The 25,749-nt window shown below is 43.7% G+C and overlaps 1 protein-coding gene across 11 annotated transcripts in view; it reads right to left on the bottom strand.

Annotated features, from left to right (window-relative positions):
• FGGY (FGGY carbohydrate kinase domain containing) overlaps positions 1-25,749 on the bottom strand; it is a 433,138-nt gene that overhangs the window by 174,263 nt on the left and 233,126 nt on the right. For all 11 annotated transcript variants that reach the window (XM_053575373.1, XM_053575374.1, XM_053575375.1 and 8 more), the window contains one exon: positions 4,908-5,011. In XM_053575373.1, the coding sequence (XP_053431348.1) occupies positions 4,908-5,011 (104 nt within the window). The remainder of the gene's footprint in view (positions 1-4,907; positions 5,012-25,749) is intronic.

The raw sequence follows: 25,749 nt of genomic DNA, 5'->3' as shown, positions 1-25,749 counted from the left end.
CTTGTGTGGTAGTTACCTCCCCTTTTGTCCATCTTTCTCAATGTACCTGAGCTCCTTGAAAACAAGCAAACATTTAATCCCTTATTTATCCCGTATTTACTCTTAGTTCTTAGCCAGGCAAATATGAGAAAATGTTTTTGCTTTCGATTTTTTTTTTCTCTTTTAAAAATTTTATTTAGAATGCCTACTTGTAGAAGTTAGCATAATTTTACATATTAAAAAATTCAAATATTTTGTCTGTGCAAACATTCTTCATGAGTGAATAAGTAATGAATGCTTCTTAATTTTAGAATAGTTTCAGAATGTGGTAAAGTTGTAAATGTAGTACAGAGAGTTCTTACACATCCACATCCAGTAGTTTCCCTATCATTAATATCTCACATAAAGTACACGTGTCACAATAATGAATGATGCTGATACCACACACTAAAGTCCATGCTTTATTCAGACATCCTTAGTTTTTACCTAATGTCCTTTTTCTGTTCCAGGACCCCACCCAGGACACCACATGACATTTTTTGGTCACATCTCTTTAGGATCCCCTTGGCTGGGATAGTTTCTCAGACTTCCCTTGTTTCTTGGTGGCCTTGACAGTTTTTAGGGGCACTGGCCAGGCATTTTGTAGAATTTCCCTTAACTGAGATTTGTCAGACGTTTTTCTAATCACATCGGGTTACAGGCTTGGGGAAAAAAGACATATCAGATTGTGCCAATGGTACCTGATATTGACAAGACTTGTCACTATTGACGCTGACCTTGTTCACCTGGCCGATATTGTGGTTGTCATATTTCTCCAGTGTAAAATTAGTCTTTCTCCCCTTTCTATACTGTCATCTCCAGAAGGAAGTCGCTCTGTGCAGCCCACTGTTGGGAGTGGAAAGTTACGGTCCACTTCCCTGATGATGGACTAGCTACATAAAGTATTTAGAATTATTATGCACAGATTTTCATCCTCTGCTTATCCATTTTATTTATTTAATCACTGATTTTTTTTTTTTAACTACAGTCCGGCCCTCCAACGGTCTGAGGGACAATGAACTGGCCCCCTGCTCTAAGGAGTTCTGGTTCTTTTGATTAGATAACAGTGTCAGAAACCAAGATCTGAGACGAGGTGTACTTAGGACAACTGGTTTGTGGGGTGTTCTTGTTTCCAGACCACCTCAGCTGACACAGCCAGGAAATGCACATATGTTTGCTAACTTGTATATGTATACAAATCCATAACTAGTTTTATACATATCCATCTGAATATATATTAAGCTAAACATGAGTAAAGGCTAACGTCTCTAATTGTGACCCATAACCACTTGGATCCTTCTAGCCTTAATGAATCATTAACAACTCCACAACTGGCCTTTTGTGCCAAGTCATTTACAAAGTTACCCAGTTAACACTATTGCTTACAGTTAACAGATGAGGAAACCAAGGCACTGGAAGGTGGAGCGTCTTCCCTGCATTCACAGTGAGTGGGGAGGCCACCACCTGAATCTGTGTCTGAGAGATGCCACATCTATTCTGTGACAGAGAAGCACAATCTCTACATTCATTTTACAACGAGAAACTTCCGTTCTGACCGATTTAAGGTACAGATGTGCTTCGCAGCTCGCACCAAACCTTACCTTCTCGGTAATCCTCCTGACCTCAACTCCCTGGGGTCCTCTCCCCACCTGAGATGCTCACTAGGAGACAAGTTGCCAAGCTGCAACCCAATCTGACAGCTCAAGAGAAGGCGTGCAGGAGCGAGGAGGGCAGGGATCAGCCCCAGCTCACCCAGTGACTTTTCAACCTCTGGCCAACCCCTGCTGTGTATTATCTGGGGCTTGAAGACTTAGTAGTAATTAACTCTGAACAAGCAGCTCTGTTTCATGGACTTAAAAAAAGAATCATATTTTTTTTTTCTGGTTCATTAAATCATCCACAAAGAAGATAAATGTGTAGCCTACACTTGTATCTTCTAAAATATCAAAGGCCTTATTAGTATGTCTTATGTTCAACCTCATCCTTTTTCTCCAGATTCCTGAAAGTAACAGGAATCTGGAAGTAGGAAGCTTCTACATATTTACCAATACTCACTTGGTCCATTCATCCACTCATTCTTTTGGGGTGATCTAGATACAGACAGCCTGGATTAAACACAATATATTCCTTGGAATTTTATCTCAATTAACCTATTGAATTGGAAACATCAGAAGTGAATGAGCAGACAGAAAGAAAGAGAATCCTTTCGGTCATGGTGAAAACCACTTTTTGAAAATCCCACAGACTGCTTTGGTCCCTGTGTTCTGTTAGATGAATTTTTCCTGACAGTAGTGGTTTTATTTGCCAGAACCACAACAAAGGGGGTCCTTGAGTTTCCCTGGGAGTGTTTCCTCAGACCTGCACCTCTCCTAGACCTCACAAAGGTGTCATTGTTGCTGGCCCCCAGCACCTGAGGGAGATCAAAGGCACTTTCTGATGCCAGCATGCCCACAGTCTCGCCCTCATGACATAACATGAAAGTTGATGATTAATCCCCTTGGCTCAGAAGGTCCCTTCCCACTCCCAAGTACAAAGCAGGGTGGGGGTGGGGACTTTAATCCCAGCACAACATGACCATAATAAACCAGCATTTTATGGTTCTCATTCATGGCAACCAACTGCAGCTGTCCATCAAACTCCTTGGAGTCCCAACAGTTGCTTCATGTGAGTCAGTTACATGACCAAAAAAGTTTACTAAGAATCCCCACCATTTCTGAGTGTGTACTATATGCTAGGTACATAAATAAATAATGTATATCACCCAACAACCCTCAAGAGCCACTATTCTCTCCAATTTGATGGTTGAAGAATCTGAGGCTCAGAGAAGTTAAGTAGCTCACTCTGGCTATGTAGCCAAAAAGTGCATGAGCAGATGTTCAAACCTGCATTGGCATGACACAAAAGTTGTGCTCTCCATCCCCTCTAGGTTCACGATTGGCATGCAACATGCTCTGAGCCACTGAGGACAAGCTTTGAATCAGAGCTAGATTTGAATTCTTTGCTCTAGAACTTTCACATCTTTGTGATCTTGAGAAAATTACTAGGCTTTCTATGTCTTAGTCTCCTAATGTGCAAAATGGATATGGTAGGGCAAGCCAGCGTCATCCATACCGAGATAGAGTAAGGCTGAGAAGTAGGGCATCAGTCACAATCACTCACATTCATTCAGGTTGGCTGCTACTTGGAAATCTGATTTTGAGTGGGATAAAAAAAATGCCTGAAATTCAGACTTCACAGGAGAAGGCAGATTAGATGCCTCCCTGTAAAACTCAGAGATGATTTAAATCCATATTCAGTGAAGACAAACCAACAAGGAAAACAAGGGCTGGCTCCCTGTCGGGGCACTTCCCCCTTAAAGAGGCCCTAGGGCTCTGTAGATCTCTCCCATCGGGTGGCAGCTAGGCCTGACAACAGGGCTGCTGAGCAGGAGAAATACACTGCGATTTTTAAACATAGGCTCCATTTAAGAATCTGTCCAGAGAAACAAACAAAAGGGAATATAATTCCTTAAAGTCTAGCACGCATGTCCTAACCGTGGCCCTCCCTGCAGACCCCTCCCAGGCACATGGGTGGGTCTCCTTCCTGCTCCATAGCACTGCTAGTTATCAAGAGCGTTTAAACCCTGTGCTGACCGTAGTGAAACCCTTGATCTGGCCTCATTTCATCCTCACCACACTATGAGGCAGGTACTATCACTCTCCACATTCTGAAGGTGAAGAATCTGAGGACCAGAGAGTTCAAGCACCTCGCTCCAGGGGCCATACTTGTGGGACTGGAGTAAGCATGATTGGAAACCCATCAGGCTGGCTCCACTCTCTCTATGAAAAGGATGCCATGTGTAGGAGCACCTCACTGAAGGCCTGGCACATAACAGACACTTGGGTCAGGAGCTCAGTTTGAATTTGTACTTGGGGGCCTCTTGGTATATTGTAACACTGTGATCACTCTAGCTCATCAGTGGGAGGGCCTATGTCATCCTTATATCCTTGGGGTTAACACAGCCCCGACGCAAGAGCAGCAATCAGTAAATAAGTAAATGTATTAATATTCACTCAACCATAATATCTTCCAGTGACAGGCTCAGGAGTCCCTACCGCTACTGAATGGTTTTACACCATTTCCTCCCTAGCTGCATTCATTCTGCCCTGGGCTGTATCCTCCTCCAATCTCTGCTCATCTCTCCACTCCTCCCCCACTCCCCCCTCTATTTTACTCATCTGGGAAAAATCCAAAAAGTCGTCCATCTAAGTTTAACAGAGTAATGACTTTTAAATAAAAATATGGTAGAAATGGGTACTTATCGGAATGGAATGCTTTCAGACTCATGCATTTAAAGAAGATATAAATTTTAGGGCAGGCACTAAATTTTAACTGCAATCTGGGAGAAAGCCTTTCTACTAATTCATGGAGAAAAATTAACAAAGTGAAAATTGCTTATCAGTGTTCTTTTGAAGTCATGATATGCAGCCTGATTCTATAGATCATCAGGACGCTCCCAGGGAGATGGATTTATATTGATTGAGAGAGAACTCAGCGGTCAAAGAAAATAGATATCCCTTTGCAGAAAAGACCCAGCTGCCCATTAGGGGTGCGCCAGGCTGGGGGCACTAGGCTTTGCCATCTTTGGGTCCAATTTTACCCCTTGTGCCTGGGCTCTCTGGCCAGGGTGACCTCAAAGGCAGACTCAACCCTTTTCATAACCATTTAAGAATGTGGCCCCTGGAAAATGGATGCAGCAAGTGTAAGCATGGCGACTGAAGGGAGGGCTGGGCTTCTGCTAGACAACGAAGAGCGCGCAGGAGGGGAGAGGGCTAGGAAGTGGAGGGGGTGGAAAAGCCAGCAGCTCACCCGCTGTGTGGGCGGCCTTTCTCTGTGCCTGGCAGACTCACCCCCATGTGACAAGAAGATGTTCCACAGATGACAGCCAGCCGTGATGTCACAGGCTGTCCCTCACAGACGAGGCCGTGCCCTCTCACATCTGCCCCAATCACTCCTGTGAGAAAGGGAAAAAGAAAAAACCTCCTTAAAAAATATCTTTTTAAAAAAAGGAAAGCTAAAAACAAACATAAAAATTCTCTTTTTTTAAATTGCCAACAACACAGGAGAAGAGTCCCACGTGTAGACCAGGCTCGAATGGAAACCAAAGGAGCCTCCTTGCCTGTCACGGGACGGCTGGGAAGCCTGTCCTGGTTGGCTTTATTCTGCTCCATGTCCAGCATCCAATGTTGAAATAACCACTGTAACTGTGATTACCACAATAAAAGCAGGGGTTATTACTTATTTTGTAGCTCACCAAAGACCAGGCACTGTACCGTATGTTCCCATGGATGGTCCCATTTTATATGAGCACTATCGAGGAGCTGTTATTAACGCCACTGACATCAGAAACTAGGGTCTGCATAGTGTAAGTGACTCGCCCAGGGTTTCCCATTAATGGCAGAAACACTGGCTTCTTCACAGATTGTATTCCCCGATGCTTGCTGGGCAAGTGAAGTCACAAAAGTGATGACAGAGCTAGGAAGACTGTTCAGAACTTGGAGTTGGCCTTCATTTATTCAAATATGCAACCAGCACTTTCTATGCCCACAACAATATACCGGGTGTGATGTGGGAGCTGCAAACATGCAGAATGATAACAGGAAGCAGCAGGTGAAAGGTGCTTAGGCAGGGTGCAGAGACGGGACGCAGGAGAGAACTGGTCCTCCTGACCACATCAGACAACGCAATGCCCCTTCCGCCTTCCACCTCTAATACCGGATGCTCCCCCCCACCTCATACTTCCTCCCCCCGCCCTTTTTGAGACAGAGTCTTACTCTGTCACCCTGGTATCACAGTTCACAGAAACCTCAAACTCTTGGGCTCAAGCAAGCCTCTTGCATCTTTAGTTGGGACTATGGGTGCCTAGCACAACACCTGGCTAGTTTTTCTATTTTTAAGTAGAGATGGGGTCTTGCTTTGCTCAGGCTGGTCTCAAACTCCTGAGCTCAGGCAACGCACCAGCCTCAGCCTCCCGAGTGCTGGGATTGTAGGTGTGTGAGCCCCCAGTGTTTGCTCTTCCCTCTGCCCAGATGCCATCCCCCAACCTCTCCGCCAGGCCAGCTCCTACCTATTCCCCACTCAGATGTTAATTCCTCAGAGAGAGCTGTGAAATGGTTTCATGCATTGGACTTCCCTGGCACAGAAGCAATTGGTCATTTTGCAACATCGCGCGCCATCTTCCTCCTTTTCTGCAATAAAAGGTGTGAGGAGCTGTGCTCAGCAGCTCAGCACCTACCACAGATGCCAGTGTGGGGCTGCGAGGAGGACTAAGACAAGGTCCTGCTCCCAGGATGGCCACAGTTCAGAGAGAACCCGAAAGAGGGCATCTCCATGCAGAGGATCAGCACAGGACAGGATGAAGCACAGGGGCCAAGAGGGCAGCTAAGTGACCCACAGGGCCTCAGAAAGGTTTCCTGACAAGTTCAGTCTCACCTAACTTCTGCAGAAGTTAGCCAGGCAAACAGCACAGGGGGACTGGCTTGTCAGGCTGTGAAGGCACCGGCCACTCAGCATCAGGCCTTTCTGGAAGATGGGCAAGGGGCCCCAGGCAGGTTTCTTACAACTTTCTATGTTTCTCTAACAGCTTTCCAGGCTTTTCCATTGATTTTTCCAAACTCTACCTCCTGGAGCACAGCAGTTCACAGCCCTCTGCTATCATTCAGAGGCCCAGCAGCAGGGGGAAGTAAGACTCTTCCAAACTTTCTGTGTGGGTTATTGCAGGAGTCAGAAAGCAGGCAACACAATCTGAGACTCCAGCTTGCAAGAGTCTTTGGCCTCTGCAGATGCAGAGCAAGTCCCCTGCTCTGCTCAGGATCATGGGGCTGACCCTGCCGACCACTGTCCCCAGACTCCAAGTCAGCTAAGGCTGGCCCTGCTGGGGCACCTGAGGGCTGGAGGCCACAGCACGTCCCCTCCTACCCCCAGCACCTCTGGCTGCTTCCTCTCTGTGACTTCAGCTCTGTTGACAGGGCCACCATGGCCCTAGCATCTGCTGGTGTCCACTGCCTTCAGATTACAGAGACACCACCTGTCTCCTTTGTCCCTCCACCGTGGAGGTGCTAGCAGCTTCCATTTTGTGATCTCTGGCTGGTTTCACAGGGAAGGTAATCAGCTCCTCCATCATCTAGGTCAACATTTTTGTGTGTTATAGTCCCTGCACTTTACATTTCTCTGGATGGCTCCTGAGTGACACAGTTCCCCATTCAGTGCACAAAGGCCTGTGCACAGCAACAACTCTTAGTTGCAAGCAGATTTTAACTGAGCTTTTCCTGCAGGCACTTTCTGTACATGCCTCATTTTACTCCAAGAGCAACCTGACGTGATTAGTACCATCGTCACCCTCCTTTAACAGATGAGGAGACTGCAGCTAAGATGTGAGCCCTGACTCCGGCAGGGCGTGCAGCCCATGAGAGGAGCAGGCCTGTGACTCATCTTCAGATAATCGGATGCCAAAGAGCTGGTTCTGAGCCACGAAGACTCACAGGTTTTTCTACAAGATAAAAACCACTAGCCAGGCAGGCAGTGTTTACGTATCTGTACATCTCAAAATACTGGGTCTTAAATATATCATCTGGAGATTCTTGACAGAAAAGGGGTTGGCCACTCCTGGGCCATAGTGTTATAAATAAATGCAAAGAATTCCCAGAATGACCCTCATTTACACACGTTTATTGTTTCCTCACATACAAAGTATAAGAAAAGTTCATCTTATGGGGTCATTCAATCCTGAAAGGGGGTTAAAAATGGGAAAAAAAGAAATTTATAGGGACTATTTCTTTGTTTCCTCTTTGGTTAACAGATTCATTACTATTTCTAGGATTAGAACCTGAGAATTGGTGTGTTATAATGAGAAAAGAACGAAATGTTGGAGACAGAAAGACCTGCTATAAAATGAGAAAAACAAACAAACAAAAAACAGTATCAGATGGCCACTCTGATATTGAGGAAATGTTTAAAAATAGATGTTGAATAACTGGTAGCTCTGTCACCAACATCACCAACACCATCACCACTGTCACCATCATTACCACCAACATCACCTTCACCGTTATCAACACCTTCTGTCTCTCTCTCAAGAGATAACCACATTCTTTCTGCCTTTCTAACAAAAATATCAGACATCTACAATAGGCTGGGTACTGTGCTAAGCTCTTTAAATGTTCACTTGTTTAATCTTTCCAACATCCCAAAAAGTTTTACTTCTTTCCTCCCTTCAAAAAATGAGGAAGCGAAGGATTAGAGTATTCAGGTAACTTGCTCAAGGTCACAGAGGGGTAAGAAGCAGGGCTGGTATGTGGCCTTGTTCTGCTGACTCCCAAGCCCATGTTCTTTCCATACATCCCCCACTTTATGATATTATGAGTGTCTTATATTAATATAAAACAAACATATTTGGACATGTCAGTTCACCAGGGAACACAGCGAGGATCACGGGCTAAGAATTAGACAATCTTGAGTTACAGCCTTGATTCTGCCATAAATGACCTAAAAATTTAAGCTAGATCCATCATCTCCACAATGAGAGGAATGCATTGGAAATAGAGGTCCTTCCTTAGCCATTCTCCATATAAAATAGACACAGTGCTTCTTCTAAGACACCAGGTAAGGTGCCTCTTTGCCTGGAAATATGACGGCAAAAAGTTTCTCCCCAGGTTTGAGGTCCTGAGGAGACTTAGATAACCACCAGCCAGGCTGGCACAGCACGGCGCAGAGGGAGGTTCTACCCAGTTTCCCCGCGAAAGAGGCTTTCTACACTCTGCCTGCCATCCACCCCCATTGACAGCAGGGCATAGCTGAGGCTCGCTGCCAGAGTGAGCAAGTGAGAGCCAGCCCATCTCCTTTCACCTATGGCCCCAAAGCTTTGATGGGCTGTCCTTGAGAAAAGACAAGGACAAGCAGAAACAAGTGAGAAAAGGTGGAGGAGCTTTGTCCTTTCTGAAGAAACACACTTTGCAATCCTCAGAGGCCGTTAAGGCCTGCACACGTGCATCAGGAAACAATTCACCAGACGAGATTCGGGAGAGTGCAGCCCTTGGTGCTCCTGGGCCTCACGTGACTACAAGCACCGGCTTATTCTGAAATCCTCAGAATGTATGAGGAGCAAAACTATCAGTTGAAGAAATAGGCATACAAAAAAACAGTGATAAAATCAACTGAGCTGTCCCTGAAATTTGCACAAGGCCCAGTTGGTGATAGTTGTTCAGTAAGTTTTTTGTTGAATGAAAAAACAAATAGCAGAAAAACTAGCTTACTGGTTCAATGAATTCTGGGCCTCTGATTTGATACTCCCACCCCTCAACATACATGTACAGTTCATATCAAACAGTATGTTTAAAAACAAAATTTATAAAAAGAAAATTTCAAACTCATGAACAGCTCTTTTATGTCACCCTTCTCCCCCATCCATCCAGCCATCTCTCCATTCAGACATTTATTGCGCACCTTTTATACTTATATAAGAGAAAAAAGAGACTTTGCAAATGTTATGATGAAGGGTATGGTATCCTGTAATTTTACCAAGCTACAGTTGTTTTGAAAATGTTAAAGGGTTATACAGGAGAAAAACATCCCAAGTTCTGGCACTTCTGTTATAATTATGTTCCACTTTACAGCCATATAAAGTGCTTTATAGCTTGCAAAGTATCCTCAAACACTATGCCCAGTAATTTAGTCTTTAAACAATCTCCTCATGATATGTGCACTTTATTTCTAGTTTACAGTTGAAGAAACAGAATTTCAGAAAGGTAAAGCAATTTAATCAAGTTTATTTATACATAGAGGCAGAAACTTGGCTCAGACTAGGGTTTCCATCTCCTAATCTGATGTGTTATCCTACAGGTGTTGTGGCGGGTGCCTGTAGTCCCAGCTACTTGGGAGACTGAGGCAAGAATCGCTTAAGCCCAAGAGTTTGAGGTTGCTGTGAGCTGTGATGCCACAGTACTCTACCCAGGGCTTGAGACTCTGTCTCAAAAAAAAAAAAAAGAAAAGAAAAAGAAACGAAAAGATTCTTCTAAAATAACAACATCAGATACCTTCTCTGAATACAAAATAAAAAAGACGAGAAGGACTTTGAACAAATTACTTAACTGTATTAACTTGAGATTCTTGATTCTGAAATTTTAAGGAAAAACTGTCAGATGAGCCTAGGCAGAGGCTCTCCAGAGGTCGCCAGCCTCTTGGCTGTAAAGCCTGTGCCCGCCGTAAGCTCTGGGAAGGGCACAAATCACATCAAAGGCTTTGGCTCTGCAGAGAACCTAACGCTAGCCTGCGCACAGCAGATGTTGAGTTCTATCATTTTGACCAATACCCACTTATGTTATAATATGGAACATAATCCATTGGGCTAGCATTACAACTCAGTGCTTACAAACAAGAACTAGTTCACTGTATGACTTTGGTTAAGTTTCTTATCTTCTTTACACCTCAATATCCACATATGTGCCATCTACAAACAGTATCTTCCTCACAGGAGTATTATGAGGATTACATATGCCAATTACATACGGTACTGTCCAATTACAGAACAGTGTGTGACGATGCAAACGCCCCACATTTACACTGAGCAACAGCCACACATGGCAACCAAGCACTGGAAAGGGGGCCAGTGTAACCGAGGACTGAATTTCCATTTTATTCAATTTTAGTGAAAAAAAAAATTTTTTTCAAGACAGTCTCACTCTGTGCCCCAGGCTACAGTGCTGTGGCCTCAGCCTCGTGCACAGCAACCTCAGACTCCTGAGCTCGAGGGATCCTCCTGTCTCAGCCTCCTAGAGTGCCAGGATTGCAGGCATGAGCCACCGTGCCCGACCAATTTTAATTAATTTAAATAAGCTAGTGGATACTGTACTGAATGCTGCAGGTTAGAACATGCCTAACAGCATACGAACCTATGCTGTTTTTATTATTTTTTATTGTTATTGCTATTATCATTATTTTATCTATTTATTCAGACTTAGGCTTACTTATATGCCCTTAATCTCTTAGAAGCTGTTTCTGGATTTGAAAAATTTGGTTAATACTTACCTACAAAATTGCTGTGGGGACTGAGTAACTTGTACTCAATAGATGGGAACTGGTGCATTCAAGACCTGCAGAGGTGCCTGACACAGGCAGGACTCCACAGGGGGGCCTTTTCTGCTTATTCCTGCATGTGCCTTGCTGGTCCCCGTCCCTGCTCGTCTGTTCACACTGCTCCAAGCTGTTCTTTCCACCAGTGCACCTTACCCTGACTGTCTGCCTGGGGAATAGGACTCTGTTCTGAAGACACAGCTGTAACATCAGAAGCTCTTTCTGACCACATCTTCCCCCCACCTCTCAAGCAGCCTAGCCATACAGAACCAACCAGGCCTCCTTCCTTTGTGCCCGACTCCTAACACTACACAGAGTCTATCACTGTATCTGTAATTTATGTGTGTTTGCACAGACTACGCAAACCACTCTCTACTAGCAAGCAGAGGTGACTCCTTACACTGGGAGGACTCAGTGATTTCCGTTGCTGCTGTTGAGTGAACGGAGGGATGTAGGTGGCATGAGACAGAAACCATATAAAGCGTGAGGCATTTTCCAGATGACAGTAGCACATTTAATCATGGACAAATACTCTATGTCTTTAATATGGACAAAGGTGAAAATTACTGAAGGGTTTCGAGCAACTGCTCATAGGTAATAATGAAATTACCAGAGCCTCACAACATACCTTGTTAAAAAATCACTGGTAAAGACTACAGGTTTTAAGCGATTGCTTTGTGCTTGACACTTTGCAAGTATTATCATACTTGATTCTTGCAGTGACTTTGTGAGGTAGTTATTATCTCATATTCTACAAATAGGGAAAATGAGACTATAGTTTTTTACTAGCTTGTCCAAGGCTCCCCGCTGCTAGAGTGCCATGGGATGTATCACTCCCAGGTCTGCCTGATTCTAACTTTATTCTACCCCACATTATCTCAGGGAGCTGATGGAAACTAGTTCCTTTCTTTTCAACTACTTACAAGAAATGCATGTATTCAACATAGCCAAACTGAGATCTCTCTCAGGATTCGGTGTCATAATGTCCCTAAAGCAAGCCCACAGGATTAACATCAAGACTAACGGATGAAAGGGAGCAACACAGCTGAAAAGACTTCTGTAATCCTAGTATTTGATGAAGCATCACTGTGACTTTGAAAAAAATGTCATCTAGAATTAACCCAACCTAAATCCTAAAGTGGGTTTACCTTTAAAAAAAAAACTCTTGTATTTTAAGTTGACATGTTACATACCTTGACACTACCCCTATCTGCTCCCTCTATCCTCCCACCTTCCCCAGAGCCAGAAGGTCTCTGCCGGAATGGGACATGGACAGACATTTACCAGGTATCTGAACTAGTTAGGGCTAACAATAGGTTAGCAGGGTGTCCAACCTGCAGCCTGCAGGTCGCATGCTGATTATTTGAAATCTGTTTTGCTTATCTGTGGTGGTGGATATCTAGAAAAGTATGCACAGACCTTTTTTGTTTTGTTTTGTTGCTCATCAGTTTTCATTAGTGTTTGCGTATTTAATGTGTGGCCCAAGACAACTCTTATTCTTCCAATTTGCAGCAGAGAAGAAAAAAGGTTGGATGTCCCTGGTTTAAAGCAAGGGCTCTGGAATGAGACTGCTGATTTTAATTGTAGTAAGTCAGCCAATGCACTTAACTGTCCTGTGCATCAATTTCCTGATCTGTGAAACTGGACTGATGATAGTAACTCACAGAGCTATTATTAAGATTAACTGAACAGAACCACACCTGGAACATCATTCACTCAGTATATTTTCACCGTAATTACTGTTGCTCCTGACAACTTTTGGTCGTCAGTGTTGAAAGCCAGGCTTAGCATGACGGTTCACTTGCCTTCAGCATGGTGCGGAGTCGCCAGAGTTATCTGGGTTTACTCAGAAGGATTGGATCATCTGTTTTCTGTCCTTGAGTGTACAACCAATGACAGAATATGGGGAGCCCAGGGGAACAAAGAAAATGAGGTACCAGGTAGGAGGCATGATGCAAGTTTGCATTTTAAACATTACAGAGCATAACCTTAAAGCTGCATATTCCTAAAAGCCACAATTACACATCGTGCCATTCACACAGCCCCTCAGCCTACGACGGCACTCATCACTCTGCCTTTGTGCCACACTCTTCCATGATGTGCACCAATCAGAACCCAGTGTGAGAGCCGGGGGGCAGGGCCAGAGAACAGAACAGACTCTCAGATCCCTGGGGTCTCACTCCTCTGTTCCTCCATCCTACCCAGAAAGATCAAATCTCAAAGGCAGGCTATTACGTAATACCTTGGAAATAAGAGAATACTAACAAAATCCACAATGAAGACAAAGAAAACACCTGATTTCAGAAATTCCTTTCTCCTAACCCCAACACAGCCTCTGGAATACTTGAACACTGTCAACGATGACTTCATAAAAAGACCGTTTCTCCCTTGCAGACATGGCATGCTAAAGTGTCAGGCTGAAATCCAATCCAAACAGCCAAGTTAACTCACAAAAATTACTAATTTTGTGGGGGAAAAAACCTCCACAAAATTAAGAAAACTGGCCTAAGATACCACAAAAGTATCTTATGGTGACAATTCTTTAAATAGATCTAAAACTCTGACTCCAAGTCACACAGTTGCATTCTAATATTTTATATCAGCAGCTATTTATTAATTTCCAACGACAAGCCAGGCCCTATGTTAGGTGCTAAAAACCTAAAGATGAACGTTGTTTCCTTTTAGTCTAGTAGGTGTGGGGAGACCCACAGGCAGACATTTAGAAGACAGTAGGAACAACCAGTGACCAGACCTGAACCAGACTAACAGAGGTGTGGGACGCCAGCCCCGGCCTGTCCTGGATGGTCAGGAGCTCCTACAGTCAGTGGGACGCCAGCCCCGGCCTGTCTTGGATGGTCAGGAGCTCCTACAGTCAGTGGGACGCCAGCCCTGTCCTGTCCTGGAGGGTCAGGAGCTCCTACAGTCAGTGGGACGCCAGCCCTGTCCTGTCCTGGAGGGTCAGGAGCTCCTACAGTCAGTGGGACGCCAGGCCTGTCCTGTCCTGGATGGTCAGGGGGTGCCTACAGCCAGTGGGACCCCAGGCCCGGCCTGTCCTGGATGGTCAGGGGGTGCCTACAGCCAGTGGGACCCCAGGCCCGGCCTGTCCTGCATGGTCAGGGGGCACCTATAGCCAGTGAGGCAAGTGCAGCCAGTGACCAGGGAAGGGGCGCAGGAGGACAGGTACTTCAATGCACTTTTTTTTTTTTTTGAGACAGAGCCTCAAGCTGTCACCCCGGGTAGAGTGCCGTGGCATCACAGCTCGCAGCAACCTCCAACTCCTGGGCTCAAGCGAGTCTCCTGACTCTGCCTCCCAACTAGCTGGGACTACAGGCACCCGCCACAATGCCCAGCTATTTTTTGGTTGCAGCCGTCATTGTTGTTTTATGGGCCCTGGGCTGGATTCGAACCTGCCAGCTCAGGTGTATGTGGCTGGCCCTTAGCTGCTTGAGCCACAGGCGCCGATCCACTTCAATGCACCTTTAAACAAAAGGAACAGTGACACAAACGCACAGAGAGAACAATGTCCTGATGACGCAAGGTCACCGGGCTCCATCTCCTGAAGGATACGAAACTTTGTGTCCTGAGAACTTGAGGGGCACAAAGCCCTGGGTCTGAGGCCAGCCAGATCTGTATCTGACTCCCAGCCCTACCCGCCGCCTGCTCTGCAACCTTTGATAAGCCAACTTGCTTCTTCCAGCCTCAGTTTTCTCAACTGGAAGGTGAGAATGATGGTGTCCGCTTCACAGGGTCACTATTTCCAGTGTTAGCACTTGATGGTGTTCAGGACATGCTATCCCAAAATAAGACATGTTAGCATATGGACTACGTTAAGCTGAAAATATCTGAGAAAACCACAGAAGCAGGAGGGTCACTCTACCTCCCCCTCCCCTTATACCCTAAAGAAAGTCGTTAAACCGAGGAAGCATTTTTCTGACCTCTCCCTGAAGCAGGTCACACGACCCTCCCGTGACAGGGGCCCTCTCTAGACTAGAAGGAAAGGAACTCCCTTATCTCTGCAGATGAAGGACCACAGCGATGAGTTTGAACAAACAGGCCTGGCTCACGTCCCCCAGTTTCTCCCCACCAGGGCCTGCCCCTTTGCCCTGTCATACCTCTCTGCGTCTGACGACTCTTCATCAAACTGAACATAAAATCACTTCAGGTCTGACTGTTTCTTCAGTCTTCATTGCCCTGTGAAGGCTCCCAAGTCACATAAAACATATTAAATACACGTGTATGCTTTTCTCTTGTGTATGTTTTGTTAAAAGGACCTCAGCTAAGAACTTCAGACGGGTGGAAGAGGTTTCTCTCCTTCTCTCCATTCTGTAAGCCCAGTGCCCCAGGAACTCCCCTCAGCCCTAGAGCAGCCGTCTACCCCATGTGTAAGGCCAGAAGCTTTGTGCCTGGGATGGAAGAACTGCTAAATAAATGCTAGGGTCCAGTTTCTCCTAAGGGAAAGCAGAACTCGGGTTGCCCTAGATGAATATTTTCATTTATTAAATGAGCTGAAGGTTCCTTGAAGTTGGAGAAAGGAACCAGGAGCCCAAATGATCCTCCCCAAGACACAGAATGAACCAGTGAGGTGCTTCAGGAAAACCCAGGAGGGACAGGGGACACTCAAACTAAGGGACAAGGTCTTAAATTTCAGGAAAAAAGATCTTAATTAGCAGGTTAGCTCTCCTCTGATTCCAACCTCTGACACCATGCTCAGCACCTCCCCCTTATTATGAGTTTCGGTTCTATTAAAAACTTGCAGAAGTTGTGTTGGGGTTAGTTGAACATTGACAGATTCTTCAAAGCTTGGCACTCCCTCTAAGAGCCAAAACCAGGCCAAGTTTCTATCAGGCTAAGGTTTCCCTTGGGGAGGATCACAGGGCTCTATGAACCTAGACATTTTCATCTACTCTTGCCCCAAGCTTCAGACAATAAGGAGACCAAAGAAAATAAAAATATTCCCAAAGTTGGATCTTCATTCTACTCCCTCCCTGCCACTGCCATTCCTGGGAGACTGGGAGTGGGAGTGTAAAGTGACCCCTGCCACCGGATTAGAGTCACACCAGAGAACGCAGAGGACTAAATGACATGCAGAACAGCTGGACAGAAAAAAACAAAACAAAACAAAACCCTGTGTAAGATAAAGGGCCCAGAGTGGTAACACAATGAATGACACACGGCTGAAACAGCCTCAAAGAGGGTAACAGCTGAGGCAAATAAACGGTGTGGCGGTTGAGGGCAAAAATGAATTACAGAAAACCCCACGAGGAGCACCTGACAATTTCCAGCCCCTCCGGTTAAAAGGGCATCTCTGCTTCAGCAGAGATCGAGATTGAGGCCTCCCTTCTGCCTCAGTACCTGCCCTGACACCTGCCCACCTCCTTGGAACAGCTGCCTCGGCCAGGCTTTGCTCCCTTCACTGTGCCTGTCCTTGTAAAGGGAGCCTGCTAGGAAGGGCACTGGCTTGGAGGGAGACATTATCGGATACCAGCCCTTGCTCCCATGGCCTCAGGCACATGAGCTGAGTTCTGTGAGCCTCTGGTATCTCACCTGTAAAAGAGAAATTATGATTTGAAACTAAAAGTATGAAAATGCATCTTGTTTTGAGAGAACAGTCCCGTCACATGTTTGGGCCTGATGAACATTCTCTCCTTCCATTCAGTAGGACTCAATAAACATTTACTGAACATTATTTCACATACAGCACTATGCCCAGCACCGCAGGGGAAATAATACTTGGAAAAACATAATCACTGTCCTCAAAGAGCTTACGGTCTCTGAGGAGCGAAGGACATGGCACTGTCTTCTGCAGAAGCACAAACAATAATTCTGGTAGGAGGAAGTAGTGCCCACTGTTCGGGGCCAACAAGGCTTCTTTACTGAAGCCCTCTTTCAGGATCAGAGGGATCTCGTCCACTCTGCTGTGGCCACTGATTCCAGATCCTGCCACAGAAATGCTTTAGCTCTTTTTATCATCATCATCATCGTTGTCGTCATCACCTTCATGACCACAACTAATACTTGAGTAATATTTACCCATGCCAGGTACCACTCCAAGTGCTATAGGTGAATTAACTTATGTAATCCTCCCAACTGCTATTATGATGCCCATTTTGGAAATGGACACTTAGATCCAGCACATTAAGTAACTGGCCCGTGACCACAAAGGGAGAGTATGACGGCACAGAATGTGACTCCAGAAATGATGCGTCCTCTAACCCTGAGGCTGTCGGAACAGGGCTACACGTATTCTTGTACAGGTTTTTTGGTATGCACAGGTACCCATTTCTGCTGGATATACGCTAGATTTCTAAATTACTTTTTACTCTTCATCTGCTATTTCTCCTTCTAAATGCTGTATTCCAAAGGAAAAAATTTCTAAATGATTTTTGAAATAATAGTCACTCCATCATCTCACAGCACCTCTAGGCAAAGCCAGCATGGGTCCACCTGAGTTCTGTTTCCTCGTGAGCTCTTCAGAGCAGCGACTCCCCAGGCCACCTTCAGCAGGGCTCAGAGGCAGCAACCAAGCAAGACAAGGACCACTGGCCAGGTCCTCCTGTTCTGTGTCGGCCTGCTGTGCAGTCAGCAGGCACAGTCCCTCAAGCTAGCTGGTCCTCCATCCATCCTGCAATCTCCTGTCAACCTGCAGCCCAAATTCCTGCTGGCCAGCAGGTGCTCTCCCTTCCCTTACTTCTATCCTCTTTCTTATGAGGCTGTGTGGCCCTAGGCAGAGGTGTAAGGGGCTCAGAGTCCCTGGTTAAATGTACAGATACTTTCTCCATATTAACACTCACGGGGAAAGCAATCACTGTCTCCTGTCAGCACAGGAGGCTGGAATTCTTCCCATTGTTTAAGGAGAAGTTCACTGTTAAAATGCCAAAGAAAGAAAAAGATCTGTTCCCATCTTTATCACTAACATGGACTGTGCGCTGAAAAAAGAGCTTTGAACACAAGCTCTCCCCTTCCTGATGACTCAGAGTTATAGTACAGCAAGATGGGAGTAGAAACTAACACTTATGAAGCCCCCAACACAGGCCCATGAGCACGTCAAGTTAGGAGTTGTTCCCTTGAGCATGGAGACACACTGGCTTCACCCGCCAAAACCGTCCTTGGCTGGCCTTTTACACCACTCCCCTCCCGCCACTTCTCCCAGCCAGATTATTTCACACTCAGCATCCAGCTCAGGGTTGCATGGTGCCTTTGACATTCTTAATGAACTTTATCAATGAAGTATAACCTGCTTACAAAGCTACACATTTAAAAATATACATGACAGTTTAGTGAATTCTCACAAAGTAAACATACCTATCCCAATCAAGAAATAAACCCCTTCATGCTTTTTTTTCCAACATCACTCCCCACCAAGGATAAACGCTTATGCAGATGTGTAGACCACAGTATTTCCCCAATTTTCAATTTTTAAACCATTATATTTCTTTGTGCCAGCCACTGTCACCCACGTTTGTCAGATTCAACCACGCGGTTGCATGTAATACACTGCACACTTTTAGTGCTGTATAATCTTTCATGGCATGAATATTCCAAACATTTATTTATTTGCTTTATTACTGATGGGAATCTGGGGGTTTAAGTTTTTGACTATTACAAATAATGGCATTATGTATATATTCTTACATCCTTTTATTGGTACGCATAGGTCCCCATCTCTGTTGAATACATGCCTCAGACTGCTGAAGCGTAGACTATAGAGATACCGTCAAACTCGTTCCCAAAGTGTGGTACCAATTCATAGTTCCATAGAGTTGCAACTCTTGAGCATTTCAGGGATTTCATATCCCTATCACCACTGGTATTATCAATCTTTTGAATTTTAGCCAAGTTGGTGGGTGTGGAGTAATACCATAGTGTGGGTTTTAATTCAGACTTTCGTTACGACTAATGAACCTGAAAAACTTTTCATCTTTTACTTTTCTTATGTATACCCTCTTTTGCAAAGCCATTCAAGTATAGCACAACTGTGCTCTTCTCACTAGTCTGTAGAAATTCTGTAAGCACTACGGCTGCAAGTCCTTTATAATAACACTGAAACTATTTTCTCCCACTTTCTGGCTTACATTTTCACTCTCTTAATAGCACCATTCGATAAAAAGAAGTTCCTTATCTTAACATAGTTTTTACCCATCTGTTTCTTATGGTTGTGCTTATATTGATGTCTATTTAAGAAACACCAGATCATGATGATCTTTGTCTTTTAGAAACTTTGTTTTACATTTCATATTTAAGTCTATAATCCATTTGGAATCTATTTTTATGTATGTATGCGGCAAGGACCAAAATTCAATTTTTGTCATATTGATGATATCCAATTAATACCATTTCACTGAAGAAGCTGTCCTTTCCTCAAGGCTCTGCAGAGCCATCTTTGTCATAAAGTAACTGTACCTGTGTTTGTTTCTGGGGACTCCCTTAATTTGTTTTCCTATGATTTGTCTGTCCTTGCCCCACTACCAGTGTTAATTACTCTATAATGAGTTCTGATATCTGTCAGTATGAAATCCACCCCCAACTTTGTTTTTCAAGGTATATTGACCATTTCCATACACATTTTAGAATGATTGTCAATTTCTATCCCCTCCAAAACTAATCTGCTATAATTATGAATTAGAGTCCATTCAATCTACAGAATGACTTGGGGAGAACTTTTCTGTTTACAATATTGACTCTTCCAATCAGTTTATTTATGACTTACTTAGTTTCTCTCAATAATGTTCTAGGATCTTTTTGTATATATATCTTTCATATTTTTATTAAGATGTGTCACATCTTAATATTTTAAAATCTCTTTATTGCACTGGTTTTTAAAACAACGATTTAGCTTTGTTCTTTTTGAACAAAATACAAATAACTTTTGACTGTAACCAACTAGAGTCTAGGCCGCCATCTTGCTATCCTTTTAAGGAACCACATGAGAAGTCCATTAGGCTGATGTAGGGGTACATACAATGCAGTATTTAGGAGCCTTAAACCCAGCAGTCAGAATCTGCAGAAGGGGTGGTAATGGGGACCCTGAAATATGCATTCTAACTGGGACCTTGGATGGTTACACATAGTCAAGTTTGAAAACCACTACGAAGACTAAATAAGGATAGAAACTAGGTATCAGATTTAAAAAAAAAAAAAAAAAACCTGTTAAGTCATTCTAAGATTAAATAGAAATATTCTTATTTTTGGTTATCTTTACTATGAATTCAATTTCCTATGGATGACTGGAAATAATCTAAATAATTTATATTCTCATGTTGCTCCTTCACACATTTTCCATTCCCTGTCTCTGGTAAGCAGCAATTTCTAACTAAAATAGGAACAGAGAGAAGTTATGTAGGAAAATGGTGATTATTACCAACAAAATGAAGAGGGAACATTTAGAAGAGTGGGCGTGGAAATCCTGTAGGGCTTTGGAAGAGCATTCACCAGCTCAGACCATAGTGAATACACACAACTCCCTGAGTTACGAACATCCAACTGACATCCAACTCTCGCCTAAGAACTGAGGCTATTATAGTATGCTCCCTATTTACAAACATCCAACTCCCACTTATGAACACAGGTTATTATGGGTAATAGGTAAATGTACATGTTTCAACTTATATACATGTTTGTGACTTAGAAAATGCCTGTACAAGTAAACTTTGTGCATGTTCTGCTTGGATTTGAAACCTGAAGAAGAGATAATAGGATGAAGAGAAAGGAGTAAAGGTAAAATTCCCTCCCCTCAGACAGTGGACACCATGGTGGTGGCAGCGAAGAGACAGAAGTGGGTCCGAGAGGGGGAAGCGCGACATGACCCACCCCCAGGCCTAGAAGATGAGAAACAGCAATGGAGAAATACAGACTGCAGAGAAGCCGTGACCCAGGTGACCCTGCGGGCCGGCCAGGAGCTGCTGCAAAGGCAAAGAGCAAGCACTGTGGAGCGGGTCCTCTCTGATTCCCCCGCAGCCTGGAAAATAAGTATTAGTTGATTTTCATGTTAAGTGAGGTTTTGCTCTAAGCTTAAACAGAGGTAGTATCTTTCTTTGGAGTTCTGTTAGTATTAAAAACCACAGCTGCCCTCTCAAAGGCACATCCTTGGTGTGGAATGGTTCACATACATTTCACATCAAAAAACCAGTACTGAGGGCCCGTACAGTGTTGTGGCCAGAATGTTTATTGCAGCCCAATTCATAATAGCTAAGTCATGGAAAAAGCCCAAGTGCCCATCCATCCACGAATGGATTAATAAATTGTGGTATATGTATACCATGGAATACTATGCAGCCTTAAAGAAAGATGGAGACTTTACCTCTTTCATGTTTACATGGATGGAGCTGGAACATATTCTTCTTAGTAAAGTATCCCAAGAATGGAAGAAAAAATACCCAATGTACACAGCCCTACTATGGAACTAATTTGGGACTCTCACATGAAAGCTATAACCCAGCTACAGCTTAACAATAGGGGGAAGTGGGAAAGGGGGTGGGTGGGTAGAGGGAGGGGAATCGGTGGGATCACACCTGTGGTGCATATTACAGGGGTATTTGCGAAACTTGGTAAATGTAGAATGTAAATGTTTTGGCACAGTAACTGAGATAACGCTGGAAAGGCAATGTTAACCACTGTGATAAAAATGTGTCAAATGGTTTATGAAGTGAGTGTATGATGCCCCATAATCATATCATTGTATACAGTTATGATTTAATAAAAAGAAAAAAACCAGTACTGAGGAAACTATATGGATAAATAGGGTTGGTTCAAATTAATCACAGCATCCAACTTCTTTGGCTTGGAAATCAAGGCCTTTTACATTTGAGCTTCCAGCCTGGAGTAGTTGAGGGTGTATACAGTGTGTCAGAAGGTGTCTATGCAGTAACCTTAACACCTACTATTCTCATCCCCATTTATAGAGAGGAAATCTGAGGCACAGAGATGTTCAGGAACTTGATAGTAAGTGGCTGACCTAGGATTTGAACCCAGGTATTCTGACTCCTGAGCCAGACAGGCTCTGTCTTGCCAGCTATGTGTCACAGCTCCTTTCACATGCTCGAAGGGTGAGTTTGCCACACTGAAATGCTCCTGATTACACCAGGCCTTTTCACTTCTCTGCAACTTTGCACCTTGTGTTCCTGCTTCTTAAAATGCTTATTCCAGTTTTCACCTCCTTGGTGATGCTTTCCTAACTTGTCTTGGCAGAGCTGGCCATGACCTGTGCTTTTGAAACACTTTTTCAACCTCCTGGAAAAGCAGGATGCAGATTGTCCTGAGGTTTTCCTGAGTACAGGTCCCCTTTAGAGAATGGACTGAGTCGTCTTCATCCTGGAATCCTCAGTACCCAGCACATGTCTGAGGCAAAGTACAAGCCCAGTGTATTTTGAATGGATTAACCTCTGCCTTGCTTCTTATACAATAGGATACTTCCTCACTTTATTAAGGTTGTTTCCTCAAATGTCACCATTTTGAACTGAACTTTGGTGATATTGCTATAAATATATACCTCCTAAAATTTTCCATTGCTTTAAATAAACTTATTTCTTTTCTTTTTTTCAAGACAGTCTCACTATGTCACCCTTGGTAGAGTGCTGTGGCATCACAGTTCACAGCAACCTCAGACTCCTGGGCTTAAGCGATTCTCCTGCCTCAGCCTCCCAGCAGGTGGGACTACAGGCACCTGCCACAATGCCTGGCTATTTTTTGTTGCAGTTGTACTTGTTTAGTTGGCCCAGGCCAGATTCGAACCCGCCAGCCTTGGGGTATGTGGCTGGTGCCGTAACCTCTGTGCTATGGGCATCAAGCCAATAAACGTATTTCTTGTAGCACTTACGTGCACCTAATACAGACGGGTGCATGCGCACGTGTGCGCGCGCGCACACACACACACACCAAGTACATATATAAAGGGACTTGAAAAAGTTACATGGAAATGTGTATTAAGGAAAAACTATGCATGGATTTCAGAATTTTTTTTGTACCAAAATAAATTCATACTATTTTGTTATAGCATGTTTCAACAGGTTCTAGTCTGAAGCACTAGATAAGACATTGGTTTAAAAAGCACCCCCATCAGAGCAATATGAATTCTGTTAAAATTAAAGGGAAACAAACATCAAAGTTATGGTGAAGCTTGGATGGGGAACCATGAAATAACTGATGCTTTATAAAAATTTTGTGGGAGCAATGCTCAAAAGGAGTCCGAAGTTTGCAAATGGACAGCTCATTGTAAGAACAGAAGAGATAATGTAAAAGGCAAATCATTCAGTGGCAGATCATCCACTTTAGTTTGTGAGGAAAAAAACTCATCATGCCCATAACCTTAAATGAAGAGGACCAATGATTAACAGAAGAAATAGCACATCCCACAGAAATCTTAACCAGTTCAGCTTACACAATTCTGAACGAAAAATTAAAAGTTGAACAAACTTTCCACTCTATGGGTGCTAGAAGTGTTGTATCTAAATCAGCTCCAGACAAGAAGAGATGATTCAAAAGAAATTTTAAACAAGTGGTATCAAGATCCTGAAGCATTCATTCAAAGAAAAACCATGGCTTTACCAGTACCATCCTGAAGACAAAGCGCAATCAAAGCAAAGGCTACCAAGAAGCCGGCGTGGTCCAAAGGAAAACGTACCAGTCAAGAACAAAGGTTATGGCAACAGTGTTTTTGGATGCTCAAGGTATTTTGCTTCTTAACTTTCTGGTGAGCCAAAGAAGAACAACATCTTATTATGAGAGTGTTTTGAGAAAGGAAGCAAAGCTTCCCAGGAAAGTTCACCAAAGGTTGCTTCTCAACCAAGACGAGGCTCCTGCTCTCATCGAATAAGGGCAATTTTGTGAGCGTTTCCATGGGAAATAATTAGGCATCCACTTTATGATCATGATTTAACTCCTTCTGACTTCTTTTTGTTTCCTGATTGTAAAAAAAAAATCTGTAAAGGGCACCATTTTTCTTCAATTAATTATGTAAAAGAGATTGCATTGACAGGTTAAATTTTAAGACCCTTAGTTCTTTGGGGATGGACTAAATGGCTGGTAACATTGCCTACAAAAGTGTCTAGACCTTGATGAAGGTTATATTGAGAATGCTTATGTTATTTTATCTTTTAATTCTATTTTCCTCCCAACTATTTCAAGTCCTCATATATATAAACAGACATATGCACACATACATGCACACACGTACGCAAACATACAAAATATACACACATATAAACAGATACATCACAGATACAAACACACATACCAGACATACACATACGTCCACACAAAAATATAAGCACATATATACAAAGGTTAATGCATACATACACAATACACACTTTACATACATGAGCACATGCATTCACATATATATGCATACACACAAATGCACACATATCCCATATATGTACACATGTAATAGACACATGCATAAGTACTACATCCATGCACACAGAAACATACACATATGAAGAACACCCATAGAAGAGCAAACACATACACACACAGAGCTGTGCACACATACACACACGTATGTTTATATGGGAGTTTACCCACTCTCCCAGGAGGATAGAGGCTCCCTGAGACTAGGAACTTGGCTTTGTTCATCAGTATATCTAACGCACCTATATCAATGCCTGACGTGTATACAAAGAAGAGAGCACCTGTTTGTTAAATGAAGAAAAGAACCCTTGAGTTTCTCTTTCCCACTGCTGTTATTCACAATTTAAATCCACTGAGATCACATTAATCATAGCTAAACAACATACATAGCATGGCCAAGAATTGTTCTAAATGCTTTACAGACATAGCTGTTAAGTTCATTATTCCCATTTCACAGGTGGGGAAACTGAGGCATGAAGTGTCATGTGACTTCCCAAGGGCACAAGGACAGCCAGGGGAAGCAGGAATTAAATCAGTTATGTGTTCTTAACTATTGTGCTGTGGTATCTTAAGATTTCAAATGTTCACTGTCTTCAGAAACCCAAATTGCAGGACAGAGCACAGAAAAAGATTAGAATAACAGGAAGGTGGCCTGAGGGAGGTGCAGTCAAATGACATAACTAGAGATTGTGGTTTTCCCTACTCCAGGAAATTCTCCTTATTAGTTTCTCTGGATATCCATACTGTCTGCAGAGTGTACCGAGGCAGTCCTCAAGATGCTGAGTACGGGGAAATTTAAAAAAAATATTTTTTTGCTCTTTACAACGTCTTATATGAATGCACAGTCAAGAGAAAATTAAAAACTAGTAAACAAACCAGGCCTGTGGAGAGGTAATAAGGAAGCAGCCAGCAGCATTGATGCGAGGCTGGTGCTGGGCGGTAACAATGGAAGACATGCGTTTTCCCACCAGCGGCTGCTGATGTGCAAGGCCCAAAGTCAACATCAGTGCTCAGAGACAGCACATGGATGAGAGGCACCCTGCATTGAGTTTCTGTGCCATGAAAAACAGTGGGCCTGATCCTGCTCTTGCGGCCAGTGACGCAAGTGCAATCCTAGACTCTGGGCCTCCAAACAAACACTTCTCCAGTAGTCTTCTACCTTTTGAACTTGGAGCAGGAAGTCCTCCTAAAAGGTGGCTGCCAATGTCAGAACCTGAGGCTGAGTTATTCTGTGTGTATTTTGTTTTTGTTCCCATGTTTGGCAATGGAAAACAGCAG

The sequence above is a fragment of the Nycticebus coucang genome, chromosome 22 (genome assembly GCF_027406575.1).
Source record: "Nycticebus coucang isolate mNycCou1 chromosome 22, mNycCou1.pri, whole genome shotgun sequence".
In the NCBI taxonomy this organism is placed as follows: Eukaryota; Metazoa; Chordata; class Mammalia; order Primates; family Lorisidae; genus Nycticebus; species Nycticebus coucang.
The sequence above is the reverse complement of the archived record's forward strand: the minus strand, read 5'-3'. Positions and strand labels throughout refer to the sequence as shown.